General features: G+C 31.3%; 4 protein-coding genes across 4 annotated transcripts; 2 read left to right on the forward strand and 2 right to left on the reverse strand.

Annotated features, from left to right (window-relative positions):
* Positions 1–6,930: 6,930 nt before the first annotated feature.
* Positions 6,931–7,404, forward strand: LOC108194567 (dof zinc finger protein DOF1.5). The gene has a single exon (XM_017361528.2). It carries the CDS (start codon positions 6,931–6,933, stop codon positions 7,402–7,404), a length of 474 nt encoding a protein of 157 aa, XP_017217017.1.
* Positions 7,405–11,643: 4,239 nt separating this feature from the next.
* On the reverse strand, positions 11,644–14,232 carry LOC108213197 (probable inactive dual specificity protein phosphatase-like At4g18593). The gene is made up of 3 exons (XM_064085862.1): positions 14,115–14,232; positions 12,163–12,388; positions 11,644–12,071 (listed from the first exon to the last, which is right to left on the reverse strand). Exons 1-3 carry the CDS (start codon positions 14,220–14,222, stop codon positions 11,917–11,919), a joined length of 489 nt encoding a protein of 162 aa, XP_063941932.1. The 5' UTR covers positions 14,223–14,232; the 3' UTR covers positions 11,644–11,916.
* A 3,158-nt stretch (positions 14,233–17,390) lies between these two features.
* On the forward strand, positions 17,391–18,945 carry LOC108197257 (ervatamin-B-like). Its single transcript, XM_017364833.2, has 2 exons — positions 17,391–17,946; positions 18,055–18,945. Exons 1-2 carry the CDS (start codon positions 17,460–17,462, stop codon positions 18,633–18,635), a joined length of 1,068 nt encoding a protein of 355 aa, XP_017220322.1. The 5' UTR covers positions 17,391–17,459; the 3' UTR covers positions 18,636–18,945.
* Positions 18,946–19,394: 449 nt separating this feature from the next.
* Positions 19,395–19,870, reverse strand: LOC108212579 (probable inactive dual specificity protein phosphatase-like At4g18593). Its single transcript, XM_017384312.2, has 2 exons — positions 19,639–19,870; positions 19,395–19,549 (listed from the first exon to the last, which is right to left on the reverse strand). Exons 1-2 carry the CDS (start codon positions 19,868–19,870, stop codon positions 19,395–19,397), a joined length of 387 nt encoding a protein of 128 aa, XP_017239801.1.
* Positions 19,871–21,619: the final 1,749 nt, after the last annotated feature.

A 21,619-nucleotide genomic window follows, 5' to 3' on the forward strand; every position in this document is an offset into this window, starting at 1 on the left:
CATTGTTTACTATTGATGGGTAAAAGGAATGAAAATCATAGATGCCCCTAAAGGCCTGTTTGGAGGAATTAAGCTCAAGCACAGACTTTGACTGCATGTACATGCATTGAGTGACAAATATATGAATGATTGTTCACACAGGCTACCTTTGTTTTTATCTTTACTTTATCCTATGTATGATAAGTTTGATACCAGCAAGCAACGAGGTACTTGTGTGAATGTCATAGGCGTTCAGGTGAAATTTTGAGGAAATTAAATCATCTCAAAATGCAAAAACTATTCTCTGGTATAAAGTTTCAGTGATTTGGGGGCCCCAGAAATAAATTTGATTGCCCACATTGATTCAGTTTAGTTTATTCAACAAAAGCGCGTTTAATTATTGGAGGTGATTTAGCTCTAAATCTCTGGTCTCAACCTCAGTAAATCACAAGTGATTGCAGAATATTAATATAATAATCTTATTACCAATCAATGGACGGAAAAGAAGAAAAGGCAGCAGACCACAGTGAGGAGATGCACCAATGGCTATGCAACAAAGCATTGTGTATTTAAATATTAATCAGAGAACATTAACTTGTTTGTAATCACCTCTGATTGACTTTAATGTGAAAGGTCATTAAGCACTAATTACTATGTATATTATGTGTGAGGAAATATTCTGCCTGATGGGGGAAGAAAGGTCTGAAAAGAAAGGAGAGAATATATATATGTTTGCTTGCCTGTGTAATTATTAAGGTGAGAATGAAGCATTAGATTATGAATAATTCAAAAATGCTGGACAAGGTCATGGTGTGATGGGTCCAGCCCATCACAGCTGAGCCACTGCTTGTAATGCTATTTGAGGTACAACTTTGGACAGTCTCTTTATAAATATTGCTTTATATATATTGTTTTGTTAATTAAAGAGTATATATGCAATTTCATTCTTAATCCATAAATCACCATTTTGCCTATACTTATGAATAAAAAATGATCGATCTAACTTTATTATCCATTATTATTATAGAGGGTTCGGGTTCCTAACATGATATTAGCCGGGGAAAAAGTTGTTACACTGAAAATTTGACTATTTTAGAGTTTCTATCATTCGGGACTTTTTTTCCTCTATATATGTTATTAATTATCAATATTCTGTACTATAATACATTTTTATAGAACTGCATTCATATACAAGCAATGTCATACAAATTGGACATAGTAATTCATTTTCATTTTAAAGACCAGGCGTACATGTTTCCCTAGCTAACTGCTAAATGTTACTACTTCTCATAAATTTTCTCCCTTCATCTGTCTGTATTTAGGGAAGAAACTCCCATCTATGGGCTGTCCTAATTTTGACCAGAATTGGAGATATAACTTCTGTTGTTCCTGAATTATTATCAAGTAAAACAGAGAAGCCCCATGAGGAATTTAAATTCCCGAACATCAGCGCGCGCCAACAGATATATTCAGTCATCTTGTTTTACAAATAAAATGAGTATAAGAAGATCCAACATAAACTGGGGCCTGTTGGTTCCACTTTCATACTTCAGAGACTTATTTTTCCGGAATTATACACTTTTGTGTGGTCCTGGTCTTATTATCCAAAAATAAAGGTTTTTTTATGAAAGAAGGATATATATAATTTATTTTTTCATGAAATGAGTTCTTAATTTTTTGCTAAATAATGAATAAAAGTTGTTAATATATGTATTTAAAAAAATATATATTTTCTAAAAAATAAGCCTTTAAGTTTGAAAAGTAATGGTTGCCCAAACTGATCCTATATGATGCCGTTTGGGTGAACTTAAAATAAGTGTTTCTTTTTAAAGTAATGAAAGCGAAGTAGAAGTTAAAAGTTAGTTAAAACTTACAAGTGATTAAAGTATTTGAGAAAAAAAATAAAAGTCATGAAAACAAAAACTAGGAATTCTAACTTTTTATAAGTGCTCCATTTTTTACACAAACTGTAAGTGCTTCTAACTTAAAACTCAAAACTCCAGAAGAATAGGCTTAAAAGCTCCGCCCAAACACCCACTATATATGTTTTCCAGAAATAAATACTTTTAAGTGATATTTAGTGGACATGATAAGAAATTAATTGTTTTGCAACAAATTCAGGTTTTGCCAAGTTTTTGAAGTTGATATTTCAATTTGTGGCCAGCGACTCGGCAAACGTCTATATAGGTCATAAGGGTGACTTGTTATTTGATATTTTCCCATATATAAATAGGAAGCATAGTGATCAGTCAAATTAAGTTACCGTATATGCATACAGAAGTTTGGTACGTTGAGATTATATAGAACATGCAGGGCGTCCTTTCATGCCTCATCTTTGTCATGTACATAAATATTCACGCGAATAGTTCCATTTTCAAACTCGAATTGAATTCTCACCAATATTTTTTTGCCAATACTAGTATTCAGATCTTATGTGGGGGCATTGTCCTTAAAACGTGCTGATCACTTGGTCTTGAACTGTGGAACCCAGTGTCTTGTACAAGAATCAACTCTGGACTGTGGAGAGAATTTTCAAAGAGTGTTATGATTTTAAGTTGATGGAACAAATTGAAAAAATAATGCAACTACATATTACTATCCCACCTATCATCATCAGTATTATTAGTATCATTAATTGTTACTCCCACACAAAAATAATCCCACTTTCTCTTATATAATCAAAAAATTAAATAAGTGTCTGTTGGTTACTGGAGAAAGTTATACTATCATAGTACAATAAACTTTTTTGATTGACAAAGTGAATTTCATACTTTCTTATATACATTTTATTTAATTAGAATATTATAAATTTATCACTTCACATATATTTTAGATATTTAAATAATTTCTTATTAGTAAAATGATATGATACTTTCTCCTACTTAATTAATTAGTAAATGATTAAATTAATTAAAAACTTGCTACACTTTATATATGTTAATGTTTTTTGTTAACTAAAACTCATTTATGAAAACGAGGATTGGTTGAAACTTGTGTATAAGTCGAACTTGAACATAGTTTTGAATTCATTTAGTTAAGTAGTTGAATCAATTGTTTCAAACTAGAATTACAGCTCGACTCAAATCGCTCTGAATTGATATTGGACGGAATTTATTATTATAAAGAGTGTATCTTAATTTTCCAACTTGTTTAAATTTGAAGAGGCTATCACTAATTCAACCAGATGCATGAAACGGGTACTTGTATTTGTATATACATTTTTTTCAAAATATTGTTTAACTGTTTACTTATGAGAACATGCGATTGCAAATTGCAATTTACTGTTTGTTCGACTATATCATTAGTCGAGATGCCTTATGACTTTTTATGATTAGATTAGATATTTTTGATTTAAAAATAAATAATTGTAACATATAGTCCTACTCAACCATAGGGGCCTAGTCGATCCCCACCTTCATATGCATAATGTTATGTTTGCTGTCTACGCTATCACCAGTCTCTTTGTCGTTTAATTAATAGAAATCCGTACATCCAGAACGCATAATTAATTCAAATTTAACAACAATGACAAAACCATCACATCAAATTAAGATAACCCCATTTAATCCTATTATTTGTAGTTGGTGGATGATCCGTCCCAGTCAATTGTATACGTTTCTTTTTCACTGCTCGACATGTTTTTTAAGCCTCTTATAAAACATAGTTCTACAACTTATTTTTAAGATTTTCTATAAAAGTATAACTGTTATACTTTTATACAAAAAAAGAAAATCTTAAAAATAATTTACAAAACTATATTATATTGAAGCATTTAAAGTCCGTGCCGCGCCCCACCCCCGTCCCCCAATGTATACTATTGATTGGGACGGAGAGTATGTGTTTTTGTAATTGACAACGAAAATGGTTCATGCATACTCCTCAAATTGTACAGTAATGGATGACAAAACACAATTGCAAATAGCGATAATTAATAGGTATTATTTTTAGTTTTGTTGTAAATAGATATTTAAATTTATGTGGTCCGGAAAGAAAAACACTTTAGGATATGAATTTATTAGTTTGAAAAACTTTGACAAGGAGAGTGACAGCAATGTTAAAATTCTTCAACCTGCAGGCCCTCTTCCTGCAAGCATTATTAGCCCAGATCGCTGGGGCTATAAGCCACAAGGTCCATCAAGACAAGGTCCATCAAGACGTATTTAATACTATTGCATGGTGCTCCAAGTTGGGCCCGTCTAACGTTTCTGGAATAAACCAATATTGGTGCACTAGTAAATTTAGAACATATTTATTTCGCAAGATTCAAATAAACAGATGGCCATGATCTTCAGATTTTTAAGATGTATAATTTATGTTTGTTTTGTAAAAATATATTTATTGACTTATTCAAGAATTATTATAATATTTTAAATGATTAATATAATATTTTGAGTGTTAACATAACTAGATTTTATAATTCGACTATAAAAAAATTATCAAAAAACCTAGTTTTTACAATTCAATTTATACATACAAACAACTATGAATTATATAATTTTAAACATTTTAATAATAATAAAAAAATATAGTAAATTAATAAATAATAAACTATATAATAATAAATAAATTTGATAAAATGTTACTATATTATTATAAATATTAGAATTCATAACTTTTTACTAACTTTCAAAGATAATATGTAAAACTTAGAGCTTGAACTCATATTTCGACATATTTGTTTGATATTTACGATGATTTTGATTATTTTTCAGTTCAGTGAACCATTGATACTAAGCAAATTGATAATTAATCCGTTTTGAAACTATTAAAGCCCTGCATCCCATAGCCTCTGTATACGAGATTTTTAATGTTACCATTTGCCAATACAAGAACAGAGTGGAGAATCCTTGAAAATATTTATCCAATTCATCATGCCTAGAAAAGTCAACTAAGAAGGACATGTGGTTAACACATTCACGGGTCTACTGACGGCTGGTTTTCTAATATAGGGAATATATTATTAATTACTTATTAATTAAATAAGAATAAATTTTAAGTTTATTTATTGAATAAAATTTTTAGACTTCTTAATTATAAAATAATAGTGTAAAATTATAATCAATTATATTTTAAGTAATCGTCTAGAGTCGTACAAAGTCAAGTTTTAAAATTAAAATGAATAAAAAAAGAGTTTTCTCGTCTCAAATTTCAACAATAAACGAGGAATTATCTTATAAATTTGTTAAACAAATGATATAGGTAATATAGATAAGATTATAAGTGAGACGTTATAGACTTTATAAATCGAGCCAAATGCTCATGTTGTTCCAAGCTTTTCTAGGACACATTATGATTTTTATTACATATTTTGTATATATTTAATTCAAAAAATTTAATTTTTTATAAAGAAATTTAATTAAAAATATAAATAAAATTGTAATTCATAAATAACTTTTACTAAAACTTATAATTTTATAGTTATATATTAAAACTGAAATATTAAATAAAGAATTGAAGGAAATAACAATATTTTCTTGACTTAAAATAGAATCATGAAGCTACAGTCGGGTAAACAAAGATTTTGGGGCCGTTTGGCTGAGTTTAAAATAAGTTCTTCTTGCTTAAAATAAAAAAGTGAAGTAGAAGCTAGAAGTAACATAAGACTTATAAGTGATTAAAGTGTTTAGGAAATAAGCAGAAGTCCTGAAACAAAAGCTAGCATTCTTAACTTTTTATAAGTGCTTCTTAATTTTTTAGACAAACAGTACAAATAAGTGCTTTTAACTTATAGATTATAAACCCGGCTTAAAAGTTGGAAACAAACCCCCCCTTTATCCTTTGATCTAAATACTTGACATTTAAGTTGTGTTTTGTTTACCAAACATGTTTTAATATTTATTTAAGATAATGTTAAGAAGAATTATCTGTCATATGCTTCTTTAATTAAACAATTATAGGTCTAAGCCGGCTCCGAGTAGAAAATTGTGACCGGGATAGAATAATTCAGAAGTACTCAGCTGTTTTATACTTAAATTATTGTTAATTTTATTTATCCCGGCTTTCAAAAGACTTTACACGCAACTTACATGGTGTGGGCCCTGAAATGAAAAGTACTACTTTTAACTTGGCAAAAAATGATTTTGTGGACTAAAAGCTCGTCATTACCTTTTCTAGCAAAACCTCTGCGACTTGGCGGCTCTACAGTTTGCTAGTATTAATTTACACATAAATATATTATTTTAGTTTTAACTTATTAATAACCATGTATTTTCTCGCCTACGTCAAGGTCTTACTAACATGCACATCGTGAGTACATACCGGTTCTTGGGCTTTTTATTAGGGAGGTTTTATACATATGCAAGATTATTTTTATTTAAGAGACTAAAAATAATTATAATTATTTATTTATTCAAAAAACAATTTTTAATCTGTTTCTAAGATACATGTGAAAAATATATAGGTTTTTAGTAGCATCAAGCTCATTAAAAAATATTCAAAAATTATATAAGAATCTCGTAAGAAGATAGATATTGATGCAATCAAGTCTCGAAAACATTTATATGTGTCCTCTGCTCATAATAATCTTGCAAGCGGGAAGATAAAACCAGTGACCGGGGGTGGAAATTATATTCAGCAGCTTTAAGGATAATAACATGCATGATAGGATAGGACTTTAGGAGAGGATAGATACAAGAACATAGTATTTTGTTTAAATGACGCATCATTTGTGACGCATGGTTTTCAAAAAGAAGAAAGAAAAAAGAACCAAAAGGGTATATGATTCTCATCTAAGAGAGTCCCTTTGGTACATATGGCTATTTCTTTATATTTTCTACTAACCCTGTAATATGTTCACACACATATTATTATATTTTCTACACAACAATACGCACAATAACATGTTCATATAGTTGTGATATTCATCAACCTCTTCCCATCGAAAAATCTCTCTCCCTCTCTCAATCTCTCCCAATCTCTCTCGTTAACATCTCTCCCGTGTTGCACCCTATTATGGCGAAAGTGCAGAACAAACAGCAAGACGTCCAGGGGATCAAGCTCTTCGGAAAAACAATAGCGGTGCCGGAGAAACAAGAACAAGATGAGCAGCCAGTTCTAAAAGAACCTAAAGAAGATGAGAAAAATGAAGATGATCAAAACCTAGACAAGAAGCCCGAAAAGATAGTCCCATGCCCTAGATGCAAAAGCATGGAAACAAAGTTCTGCTACTTCAACAACTACAACGTTAATCAACCTAGACACTTCTGCAAAGGCTGCCAGAGGTACTGGACGGCAGGTGGGGCCCTCCGGAACGTTCCCGTCGGAGCTGGCCGTCGGAAAATGAAGCTGCCGGGCCTCGGCGGAGTTGAAGGGTTTTCCGAGAGTTGTAGCATGTTTGAGCATGTGGGTTCCGGGGTGCAACCGCTTGACATGGCGGTGGATGGTGGTTTCCGCCATGTTTTTCCGGCGAAGAGGCGGAGGTGCTAGCTGCTAGGGTGGCATCTCATGGGTTGAGACTTGATGATTCTCTTGTTTGTCTCTAATGTAGGATTAATTAATTCCGAAGGAATGTATAATATAATAAAACGATAGTATATTAATATTGTTTTAGATAAATGTTGCAAGTTAGTGTATATCTCTTGCGCTTTTGGTGTATATACAGGCTGTCGATATTTGACAAATTTGATTGTTGATGCGTAACATTTGACAATCATTGTGCTGGCAGCATTATAGTATTAACGGAAGAAAATAGTTACGGTCAATTTTTATAATGCAAGTCATTTTCAATTATATTATTAATAAAATATATATAAACTCTTTTCTTTTTTGAAAATAAAATATAAAACTCTTATATCTATTACTTAAAATCTTCTAATTTTAAGTCTATCATTTATCGTTTATTAGTTACTATTGACAAACCATATTTGGTGGAATGGAAAGTTTATTTAATATTTATTATATTTTAATTTAACAATAAAATGATTGATAGATAATAACAAATAACAATAACATTTTTAAAGATACTCTTTTCTTGAAAATTATTAATCGAAATTGAAATACAGTCCAATCCAATTTAGTCAACAATATATAACATGAAATAGAACTTGCATACTTTTATGTTTACGTAATGGTTTCATAAAAAAAAGTGAGGACTTTCTTCTGGCTTACGTTAGCGGTTCTTTCTTCTTCTTGTTCAGAAGCAATACATTAACGGTTATTAACAATTCAGAAACAACATTAATAATTCTTAAAATTTCATCGTCCCATATGATTACCATCAATAGCGTTTGTTGATTAATTCAAAAAAATATTTATTATTTATAAGTGAGAAGATAGTTTTAATTTATATATATATTTGGATAATCTTTCTAATATGTACAATTTATTAGGTACAATATATATTCATATATTGATAATTATTATAAATTAATTTTTAAGATGATCATATATATACTTTTATAAGGTCAAATTAAAAAAATCACTTAAATAAGCTGGACTTATAAGCACAGCTAAACAGCCTCTTAAACTTCCTCTTATGTAGGGGCCGTTTGGCTGGGCTTAAAAAAAAGTGATTTATTGCTTAAAATAAAGAAGTGAATTACAAATGAAAAGTTGGCTTAAACTTATAAGTTATTAAAAGTGTTTGGATACCCGTGACTTATAAGTTGCAAAGAAGCTCCAAATCAAAAAAAAGCTAGGTTTCCTAGCTTTTTTTCTTAGGCTTCTCAAACACTATTTTAAGCACTTCTTTCAACTACCCAAACGCTCCGAAAAAAGCCAAAGCTCATTTTTTTATATAAATAAGTCATAAGCCGGGGTTGCCAAACACTCACGTTTATTTCACAAGTTGACTTATAGTCATTTTTACCCAAACCGTATGTATAAAGAATATGTACAATATCGCCGCTCCTCCCGCCATCCTCTTCCGAATCTGAGATGACAAAAGAAAATGTGTACCGGCGCTTGTGAACTTATATTTAAATTTCTTATGTGAAGTGTCAAAACTTAAATTAAAACAATTTATGGTCAGAAGTAAATTATTTACCAGAACTTTTATATTTATCAGACACCTGTTGCACCAACCGTTTGAGGCTTCTTTTATGTTTTATTGTTGAAAAGGAATTTGTTTATGTTTGAGCAAATCATACTGATTGAGAAAATGTGAAGCTCAACTCTGCATTTCTGCTAATAGTTTATTGCTTAATTTTTTATAAGAATATTCTCAAGGATAAACAAGAAAAGTCGTTTTGCGAGGTCAAGAGTATGCATCATCCAGTTTGTTTCTTTAGAAAAATAACTACATTTAATACACCCTGGTTATGTACGTGCACAATGGCTGCTCAAGTTCATTTATGGTAGAGTTCGGCAAAACTTATACTTCTGCAGGTTGAAACTTTTATACACTTTTCAATTTATAAATTAGTACATCCCGGTCACCGCCTGTGATAGTTTTATATTATCAAATCTCAAAGAGATAGACACAAAAAACTAAATTATATATGGCCGATTTGCTTTTGAAATGTATGAGGATATATAAAACATCGTTTTCAGTATTATCTTGATAGTTCTGTTTTAGTATCATATTTTGTTCATAATTTTGTAAGGATACACAACATGTTTGAGCATCATGATACTTTTGAAATTACACACCTAGAGGGGGGTGAATAGGTGTTATGGCTAATATGACCGATTTTTAATGTTACCGAATAGTTATACTGTCACAGACAGCTTGCTGTTAATTATCAGAGTAAACAGTCAGCTAGCTAACAATGCAGATGCAATGCAAAACAGATATAATCAGTAAGCTAGCAACACAGAGAATTTTAGCCAGGTTCGACCCCTAACCCTAATGGTCTACGTCCTGGTCCCCTACCAACTGGTAAGAGATTATATTATTAATCAATAATGTTAACGATTACAATGATTCAATAATATAACTCCCTTTATCCCTTGTTCCTGTTATCAGCTTGCTGAAACCCCTGAACCACGAACCAAAAGCTCTCCAAGACCTATACTTCCCAAGTATACTCTTCTAGCTAACTAGTCCCCTTGTTCCCTGTTTCACAAGCTCGATACACAGCAACAAACCTTTACACTTAAACAATACAATGTATGAGTGTAATACAACCGAAACTATGAACTCAATATAGATATATAATCGAATATAAGTACTAGAGCTCAAAGAAGATTTTGCAATATAAGTGTGTTGTATTTCAGAAGCTTGAAGTGTGTTCTTGTTCTCTACCAAAACGGAAACCACACTCAAGTTTATATACCATCATTCCAAACGGTCATAACTCAACAAACTATCCAACGTTCTTGGCCCAACAACCTCACGTTTAATTTGCTTGAATAATGAACGTTTGAACGATGTATCTTTACTGAGTAAAAGCATAAAGACGTTTGAAACAACTCAGTAAACGTTTGTTTATAAAACAATAATTTGAAATCAAATAGGAGTAGTTTTAGAGATAAGATCGAAAGAGATAAACACTCCTATAAGTTAGGAAATCGTTTTTGTTTGAAATACTGATTTAAAAACTGAGCTCTAATATTTATATAAGTCATATATAAATATTAAAGTCCTTACAAATCGATTCCTAATAAATCTCCTTGCTTTTCGACTTTGATCCTTATCCATTTGTTATTCTGTTCACGCTGTGAGCTTGCTGATAAGCCTGAATGACAACCTGTAAGCTTGCTGACAGTTGAACATAATACTGGATCATATCAAGCTGTTAGCACATGCAAATATATCATTGATAGCTCGCTAACAAGCACAAGTTTTATGCTATTAGCTTGCTGGCAGTGTGATCATCAAAACCTTGAGAGTATCAACTTTTTCTTTAATGTCTCCAACATGTGTGATCATTTTTTGTATTAAACTGATAGACAAACATATGTTTCAGAGTTTTAGAATATCAAAATGACTGACTAATAAAAATAATATGAAATATAAAATATTTATTACATACCCTTTATTTTATAAATTGTCACGAGGGTCGAGGGATGTGCAATAATATTTTACATAATTATTCTAATTTTTAATTATGAGGTGTCATAATTGATATTTTACTAAAATTTATTTCTCGTTAAATATGCTCTCATGTTTTTTGTTTATTTTCTATATACTACCTTCTCTGTTTTAGGATGTTCTTTATGTTATTTTTTGACATCCATTTTGAGGTTATTATAAACTAGAATTCCATATAATTTTTTAAAAAAATTTCCTCAACAAAAGTTTAACGTTTAACCTCTCTTTCAAAAACAATGAATTAAAAACCACTCTAACCATTAATTCTCTCCGTAACCAATTTGAGAGAGATGCGTAACTGGAACCCGGAAAGTACCATAGTCTGAAGTTTCATGAACGCAGTTGTTCAATTATCTACTCTCCTCGAACCATGATTGATAACATTGTTGGTACAATTGGACTTCTGCAACGGGGCATTATTTTCCTGTTCTATATAAAACGATTTAAGAATCTACAATTTTTTAAGGCGAACCAGTTTTTATAAAATGGACTAATATTATATTTATGAAAATGAGCATGGCTCCATTTGCATATTATATATGAAACATTTGGATCCTAAACATAGGTGCTCAGCACAATACTTGTACCTTTAAAATTTCTTCAGAAACGACTTGCCCTGGAGAGTTGCCAGTTATAGAAAAACTTCTTTCTTCCGAGTGAAAAAATTGAGCCAATATAGACCTTTTATCAGCAATTCAAAAACTAATGAGATATAAATTGATGCAATAAACTCCTTGTAAAAGTCAAACAGAATTATTCAGGTAATATAAGAAATTGACAGTGCTAATAGGAGGTGCAAAATATAGAATTAAATTAGTACCTAGGAGCAGAGTTTTTTTATGATTATTATAGATCAGATCAACAAGGATGATAAGATCCCACGGAAACTATATGTACTACTATTGTTTTCAGCATCCTGGATAATGGATATATTACCACACGATTAAGATAGTTGATGAGTCAACTCACAGACTGCATTCATCCATCCGATTTTTGTGCAGCTGAAATGCAGGAATAACCCATGCTCCACAGTTGCACCGCATTCCTGCCCAATTGAAAGAACCCAGGCGACCTTTACAGCCAATGCACTGCAGCTTTTGTCCCACAAAACCTTCTTGAACTGTCAGTTTACAAGACAACCAGATGAGACATTTGATAGAACAAGTTGTTCAAGGAAAGTATAGTATTCAGGATTTTGATAAAAATTAAACCTGCTTCCATCCACTTCATAGGTTCTACATAAATGGAGGAACATTCTGCAGGCTCTTCATTCATGTGCACTGGTCCTCCCTTTTTCCCTGTCCACCTGAAACCTTTTTTAGCTCCAGGTTCATGAGAAACTATCTGCTCCTGTGAAGCAACAATCCTTCGGCACTTCTTGCAGCGATAGATGATTTGAGGTATTGGCTCGGATCTACAATCTAAACTACTTGATTCCTCCATTGCAACAGTTTTCAAATTTTAGTTGTACTAAATGAAATTGAATGAGGAGAATTAGCAAGACCAGTTAAACTTCAAACATTAGCCAAGTGAGAAAATAAAGACCCTCTTGTAAAATTAATAAATAGACAAATAAACTATAAGTAGATAACTTACACTGAAAATTTAAAATGCGTCTACATAGTATATGTCCAGTTAGATCATTACCACGCAAAGAACAATCAATTATTACTTCAATCAGAAATGGTAAACTTCAAACATTTATATTTCAATTTATATATGCCACGTTGAAGAACAACAACAGTATAAAGAAGCAACTTTTACCTAAATTATTCAGAGGTTAGCCGAATTTAATTAGTTAGGATCTAAGCTTTATAATGCACCCGAGATTCTTCCAGGCATAACATAAAAATAATAACTGGGAGAAAAGTCACAAATAGCAAAGGTTCCATAGGAAACACCTAACCAAGAAGAGGCACAATCCACTGCAGATTGATGGAAACTTTGAAGGAACAAAAGAAGTTTAGCTATACGACAACTTAAACTACAAATAAAGTAATATATAAAAATCAACAACACCAACAATGCCTCCTGAAAATATATCAAGAGTCATACCGCTGATGTTGGATGTGCAATTTATGGAACAAAAGTAAGTAGTTTAAGTTCACAAAATGCAAGCATTTAAGTCATATTTAACATCCCTTTTCCAATCTTTTTCAGTTGTTTTGATTGCTACCTAAAACATATAAATCAATGATTGATCAATCTACACTGCTGACAAGCAATCTACTACTCACCCTTCTCAGATACAATAAGATGCCCTAGGGTGCATAATGGCTACATTAGTTACTATATTCTTACACAAGATATATAGTAGAAGGCACAGTAAAATCATATATCACTTTCTAATCTAACTTCATACACAAGATGACTCAACTTAAAATAAAGCCAGCTCTGCCCAACTTCAAGAAAAAATCAAATCTTCCAGTTAATTTATGCTTTATAGTTATTTTCCCTATTAATGAAGTAACGTGGCCAAAGAACACAAATCTGATGAAGCTTGGCAGCAACCAAATGTTGACATCAAAAAAAAATACACAATCCCCTTCTGTCAAATTTCTCTTCTAATTAGCAATTCGATAAAGTATGAATATCCTAATACCACCAATACAAGTATCGTCTACAAAGTACTGTTTATAAATTATTATTCAAGAAAAAGCACCAAACTTTAGCGTGTACGATAAATGAGTTCAGCATAATAAACATCCTATAAGGTGGACTATCTCATACAACCGATCAAATAGCAATTCTTGCATATATTAATCATTCTTATTTGTACAAACCTAGGCAAAACTAAAAATAACCACTTTTCTGTATTATTTTTCCAAGACTTTAAACAACTAATTATGACAACCCCTCTTTCTGAAACACAAGTAAAGATCAAACTCCTAGAACATAAGTATCAGATACAAAGAAACAGGGCTTCTATGCATGTCACTTAAACAAACAAGAAAAACCCATTATAGTTATCAGTAAATATAAATCACTTCTACACATATTCATCATGTCTATTACTCCTACATGATTAGTACTTAAAAAAACATAATCAAGCCCAGGATTTTGCACAACAACAAAAACATACAAACAGAGACTGTGTGTACTATATATAGAGACAACATCAGTAATAAACATGGGAAAAGGACAGGTGGGATCATAAGCTTACCTTGTAATAAGCATGAGGAATTGGCGTCGAGTCTGTAGTAGTATTAAGCAATCTCCTAAAGAGTTTAATAAAGTTTATGATTCTGTTGGGGATGGGATGGGAAGACATGTGTAACGACGTCGTTGCGATGTACTTAAGATGGACTGGACTTCGTTATTGGTCTTTCTGGACTTGTGATGGGCTGCTCTTGAAGTGAGCTGATCTGCTCAGAGTTATTGTTTTCTCAGCTAATTAGCCCAGAGTTTATTCTCAGCCTTTTTTATTTATTTATTTATTTAATCTAGAGTTAATTTGTTTGGTAAATAGCATGGTTTTAAAAATCATAGATGTAAAGTGTTGATTTTTCGCATCTGACAAATTATTATGTGTATATCTATATAGTTAAATAATTATAAAAGGCGTAATATAATATGAATTATTATATTATAATAATCATATACCTATAATCAAGTTAGTAAAAAAGTAAATCAGTTTAACTCGATTTTATTTTAAAAATTAGTACTCGAAAATCGGAAAGTCCTCGAAGAATTATCTGGATATTTTATTCTCTCATATTTAAAATTTATTTCAATAAAATTATAAGTGTACTTTAAACTTAAAACATTAACAATAATAATGTTTTATTATATAATATATAGGTCAATTATATACTAATAATATTAATAATTTATTAATAAAAAGTCATATTACTGATAATACGTTAATAATAATTGAGCTAATTATACATTACCTATTTATTAATTTTTGATAAAATAATAAAATAATTTTAATAGTCAACTACAAATAATATCCCTTTTATTGTCATAACTAAAAATAATATCTCTAACCATTCACATATTTCCGATTTCGAGAATTTGGAGTAAAGCCAAGTCTTGCGGTATTTTCTCAGATTTTGCACGCGTGAATTTTTACGAAATTATTTACAAAATCAATTTTTTTTTTTTTTTTTAGAATTTGATTACCCAGAACTCGGATCACTCAGTACTCGACCTGACTCCTGACTCTTAACACAACTCAAAAATTATCAAAAAAGAAGAGTACATTACGGCTGAATTGAAGCTTATTTTCGTGGAAAAAGAAACCCGGGTGAAGTTAAGAATGGTGCATGACATACTTAGATTTAGGAAAATAATGAAAAGTATATCGAAAAATGTCAATATATTTGGTGAAAAAAATAATGTAATTTTTTAATTTTTTTATTAAATCGAACCACTAATCCGATTGGCATACTATCACACCTATACCTACTAGTATGATAGCCTATCCAAAAAAATCGAACTTATAACCCTAATAATATAAAGATATAATATAATACTAGCCTTTAACCCGTGCGAAGCACGGGCGGGTATATATAGTTCGTAATTTATTATTTATAATTTAATTTTAACATCATTTTATTAGTATTTTAGTATTAACGGATTGAATTTTAATTAAATTATATTATTCAACTGACTATATTTTCACCCGATTACTTGAAAATGGACAAACCCTAATACACACACAGTATTTTAGTACATTTAATCCGAATTTAGTAACGTAGATTTAAATATAAAAAAAATCAGAAAATTTAAATCTTTTCCGAACATAACCGTCGTGTAATACCTTTGAAAGATTTAGTAAATTAGTCGAATTTCAACATAATTTTGTAATTTTGGTTTTTTGACAACAATAACTTTTAAGATTAGAGTTGGAAAGGGTTATATAATGGTTCGTGTTTATATTGAGATAAAACACGTTAAAGTTATAAAGAGTTATACGAAGGTTCTTATTAAAAGAAGATATTTAAAATTGTATATTTATAATTTTATTTATAACATCATTATAATTTTTTTAATAAAACATTATATGATAATGGATTGTTATGAGTGTTTTTAGGATTTGAAACTGTTTAACAATATAATACTAATAGAATCTAGATTTGTAGACTTGTAGCACTAAAAGAAGAGTACCAAAGCAAAAAATATAACTAAAACTTTGGATTACAATTATAACCATGGCTTATAGTAGGAGTGTCGAATGCGGGAAGAAGTAACTGCATAGCCCAAATCAGCCGATCAAGATACGTGGACAGTTACAACAAGTCCACTAGTCAATACTAAGTCATGCAGTCAATCTGAGCGCGATTTACGTTGAATTTAGTATAATTACAAGATTTTTAAAACTATTTTTTTGTTGAGCACGGTTAGATAATTCAAAATTAAAAACTTATCCTTTGTTGTTCTAAATTTTAGATTGTCTCTCAATCAATCGAGAATTTATTAAAATAAATATTTATTTCAAATTTATCTATCATCTCCGACTTCTGTAACCCTTAATGTAGAGACCAAATTTTCTACTAAATTTATATTTTATTTATGACATGCTAACTTAAATTATTTTTCAATATTCAACTTAATATATATATATATATAATATTTTTTAAATACATAATATTATAATATACAAATATGTTCATGATTATTATATGTATTAACGTACTTTTTGTATTTTTAATCTATAAAGTTATAATATTGTGTAATATTATTAAGTGTAAAAATATTATTTTAATAATTAACTAAATTTATGTAATTCTAATATAATAAGATGTTTTTTTTATCATAACAAATATTTATATTTATTTTATAATGTTTACTCTAAAATGTTGTATAAAAATGTTATAATATTATCATTAAATATCTTTTTATTAAATATGTTATTTTGTTTTACATAAATCTAATGATTATAGCTAACAATATGTGTTTTAATATTTTATAAGATGTGTTTTACTTATAACATTTATTTATTTTTATTTTATAATGTTTACTTCAAAATATTGAAATAAATATTAAATTGTTATGATATTATCATTAAATATCTTTTTATTAACTATGTTATTTTGTTTTCTCTAATATATAATAAAATTAGTTAATTTTATTAAAATTTATTTTAAAATAAAAAAATATGTTACATATAACTAATGATTATAACTAATACCACCTAATCCTCACATGTTTAATAAAATAAAATCTAATACTATTTTCCAGGTGCCTGGGCGAATACATATGTGGGCCTTAACCAACAAAAATATCCAGCGATATGATTATAACTTACGTCATTTATTCGATATTTTTTACCCTTAATTTATAAAGTCTAAGCAGTTAAAAGGCGTCGGATTTATTAAAATTTTATTTTAATTCTGACGGTGAGGAAAATGTCTTGCTCTTGGAGATGCTGTCCGGTGGAAAATTAAAAACTAGGACTCATCTAGTCATCTTAATCTTCCTATAAATGAGCTGCATGCATGCATTGTAGACTACACAAATTATTACTACTAAGCTTAGTGAGTCTGGTTAAGTACACTGTGCTATGGCTTCTCAATATGCCTTGTGCATGGCTCTTTTCTTGTTGATCATGGGAATTCTGCTGCCCTCCGAGGTTTCCTCGTCTCGGTCCGGACCGCACCTCGGAAAAACCATGTTCGAAAGGCATCAAGAATGGATGCTTCAGCACGCTCGGGTGTACAAAGATGCCATGGAGAAAGAGGCGAGGTTCAAGATTTTTAAGGAAAATGTGGAGCGTATCAAAGCTTTTAATAGCGATCCAAATAGAGGATTTAAACTAGCTGTTAATCACTTTGCCGATTTAACCGATGAGGAGTTTCGAGTTATTCATGCCAGTGGTTACAACAGAAGCATGATAAGGACAGCGCCGTTCTCGGGTTCCTCAGTAAGGCCGGAATTTAACTATGGACGCCGTAATAATTTTAAGTATGCAAATGTACAGGGGGTTCCGCCTAGTGTGGACTGGCGAGACAAAGGGGCAGTCACGCCTGTCAAGAATCAAGGATCATGTGGTAAGTGTTTCGGGTTTTGTTAATTATTTTCCTATCGTGTCCTGTTTCAGAGTGGGACATATCGAGTATGTTTATAACTGGTTTTTAATTGTGAATGTTTGTGAATAGGTGACTGCTATGCATTTGCATCTATTGCTGCTGTAGAAGGTCTTAATGCAATTGCAACTGGACAACTAGTCTCATTATCTGAACAAGAGATACTGGACTGTGACCAATCAAACAACCACTGCAATGGTGGTGCCATGGAGAACACTTACGACTTCATTGGGGAAAATGGTGTCACCACCGAATCAGAGTATCCGTACAGAGAACAACAAGGCTACTGCAAAAATGCTGCGTCAAATCCAGCTGTTCAGATCGGTGGATACGAAGATGTTCCTAGAAACAGCGAAACTCAAATGCTTTTAGCTGTGGCGAATCAGCCCATTTCAGTTGCTGTCGCTGGTGGTGATTATTACTTCAGATATTACAACAGTGGTATTATGGATATGGAATGCAGCACGGGCACTGATCACGCGGTTGCAGTTGTGGGCTATGGTGCGACAGATGACGGACGTAAGTATTGGATTGCCAAGAACTCCTGGGGCACAAACTGGGGAGAAAATGGATATATCTACCTAGCCAGAGATGTTGGAGATCCTCAAGGCCTCTGTGGCATTGCCACTAATCCGGCGTACCCTACTATGTGAAAGGGCTGGAACATACATATGTTATCCTCGTCATAATTATTCTACACTAAGCTCTTATATATGGTGTATAATTCTATTAATGAAAATGAGCATGGCTCCATGTGCAAATTATATATGAACATGTGGATCCTAAACATAGGTGCTCACCACAATACTTGTACCTTCATAATTTCTTCAGAAACGACATTGCCCTGGAGAGTGGCCAGTTATAGAAAAACTATCTTCTTCCGAGTCCAAAAGTCGAGCCAATATAGACCTTTTATCAGCAATTCAAAAACTAATGATATACTCTACAAATTGATGCAGTAAACTCTTTGCAAAAGTTAAACAGAGTTATTCAGTTAATATAAGAAAATGTCAGCGCTAATAGGAGTTACAAAATATAGAATTAAATTAGTACCTAAGAGCAGATTTTTTTTATGATTATAGATCAGATCAACAATAATGATAAGATCCCGCGGTAACTATATGTACTACTATTGTTTTTAGCATCCTGGATACTCCCTCTGTCTCATAATAAGCGTCGCTTTGATTTTTAACACGTAATTTGAGGTGTAAAAAAAACATAATTCTACATATTATTTTTTTCCAAATAAAAATTTAACATCTATATTTTTATTCAGATAAAGAAAATTTAAAAAATAATATATAAAAATATGTTTTGTTTACACCACAAATTACGTGTCAAAAGTAAAGCTACTCTTATTATGGAACAGAGGGAGTATATCACTAAAATATTAAGATAGTTGATGAGTCAACTCACAGACTGCATTCATCCACCCGATTTTTGTGCAGCTGAAATGCAGGAATAGCCCATGCTCCACAGTTGCACCGCATTCCTGCCCAATTGAACGAACCCAGGCGACCTTTACAGCCAATGCACTGCAGCTTCTGTCCCACAAAACCTTCTTGAACTGTCAGTTCACAATACAACCCGATGAGACATTTAATAGAACAAGTTGTTTAGGAAAGTGCAGTATTCAGGATTTTGATGAAGATAAACCTGCTTCCATCCACTTCATAGGCTCTACATAAATGGACGAACATTCTGCTGGCTCTTCATTCATGTGCAATGGTCCCCCCTTTTTCCCTGTCCACCTGAAACCTTTTTTAGCTCCAGGTTCATGAGAAACTATTTGCTCCTGTGAAGCAACAATCCTTCGGCACTTCTTGCAGCGATAGATGATTTGAGGTATTGGCTCGGATCTACAATCTAAACTACTTGATTCCTCCATTGCAACTGTTTTCAAATTTTAGTTGTACTAAATGGAATCGGATGAGGAGAATTAGCAAGACCAGTTAAACTTCTACCATCAGCCAAGTGAGAAAATAAAGACCCTCTTGTAAAATTAATAAAACACAATTCCCTTCTTTCAAATCTCTCTTCTAATTAGCAATTCGATAAAGTATGAATATCCTAATACCACCAATACAAGTATTGTCTACAAACTACTGGTTATAAGTTATTATTCAAGAAAAAGCACCAAATATTGCGTATACGAAAAGTGAGTTGAGCATAAAAACGATCAAATAGCAATTCTTGCATATATATATATATATATATATATATATAGGCTCATGATCAAATAGAAACCAATTTTAAAATAAAAACTAGAAACCAATTCAAATTAGTGATATTCTCAATATAATTTAGTGATATCCTCTTTAGAATTTAGTGATATGCGTTGCAAAAATTAGTGAAAAACTCCAGAGTCAGCGAAAATTTCAGATCTGTGCTTAGATATGTGCTTGTTATCGCTTCTGGGAGTAATATCGATTCTGAGAGGAGGTGAGCATGAAAGGGCAGGAGCATAGAAGGGATTGGGCAAGGTAAAAATAGGGCGGCGAAAGAGGTAGCAGATGAGGCAGCTGAGATGGCGGAGGAGGTAGACAACGGAGTGACGCTGTGGTTTCAAGCGTCTTAGCTTCGCCGGAGCCGTGGAAGACAGCTGGGGTTGCAATTAAAAGGCGGCAATGGAGGTGAAAGAGGCGGAGGAAAGGAGCCGGCATCGGTGGAGGTGAGGAGGCGGTGGAGGAGGAGGCAGCGACAGAGGTGGAGGAGGCGGAGGTGGAGTGACGGAGATGGAGGTGGAGGTGAAGATGTAGATGGCAGGGAAGATGGAGAAGAAGGTGTATGTACTGGTGATATGTGCTTTAGGATTTAGTGATATTTAAGATGGGTTTTTAGTTTCTAGGATAAGAAGGTTTCTATTAGAGTAAGACTATATATATATATATATGAGTGAGGTTCCAGAGAAAACCAAAGTATGGAGAAAACCGAGAAAACCTGTATTAATTACGTATATTGTACCGTATTCCTTTTTTAATTGCAATCATAAATATGAGGACAATCCTAGACAGAATCTGGTGAATAATAACATATCTTCTATTTATGGTATTTCCAAAATTCAATTATGTATATCAATTAATGTGAATTATATTTCCAAAATTCAATCAATTAACTTGATTTCTTAATAAATATATTAACTTCTAATAAAACACTCAGTGGAATCAACTAAATAATAAATTTAGCAAACATAAGATTCTACTAAACGTCATACTAATAAATACATTGAGATTCTATTAAAAAATTTATTAATATTCTACAAAATGTCATATCAATATTATTAAGATTCCACTAAGTAATTTCCTAATGACACTAGATTTCTATTATTTTAATATTCGATATATTTATTCTAACATTTATATTAAGTTATAGGCGAATCACTTAATAGAATCTTAATATTATTAATATATATAGAAGATTCTCTAAAATATTTTATTATTTCTAGTAATAAATATTTGTATCGTGCAAGATTCTTTTAGAATATTTAATTTTTCTTGTATAAATTATTCACATTGTAATATTCTTTTGACTCTTCAAATATTTTTAAAATTAATATTCTTTTGAAGAATTTAAACTAATTAATATTATAGAATCCTAATTTAAAAATTATAATATTATTTAAAAGAATACTTCAAGA

This window comes from Daucus carota, chromosome 1 (genome assembly GCF_001625215.2).
Source record: "Daucus carota subsp. sativus chromosome 1, DH1 v3.0, whole genome shotgun sequence".
Classification (NCBI taxonomy): Eukaryota; Viridiplantae; Streptophyta; class Magnoliopsida; order Apiales; family Apiaceae; genus Daucus; species Daucus carota.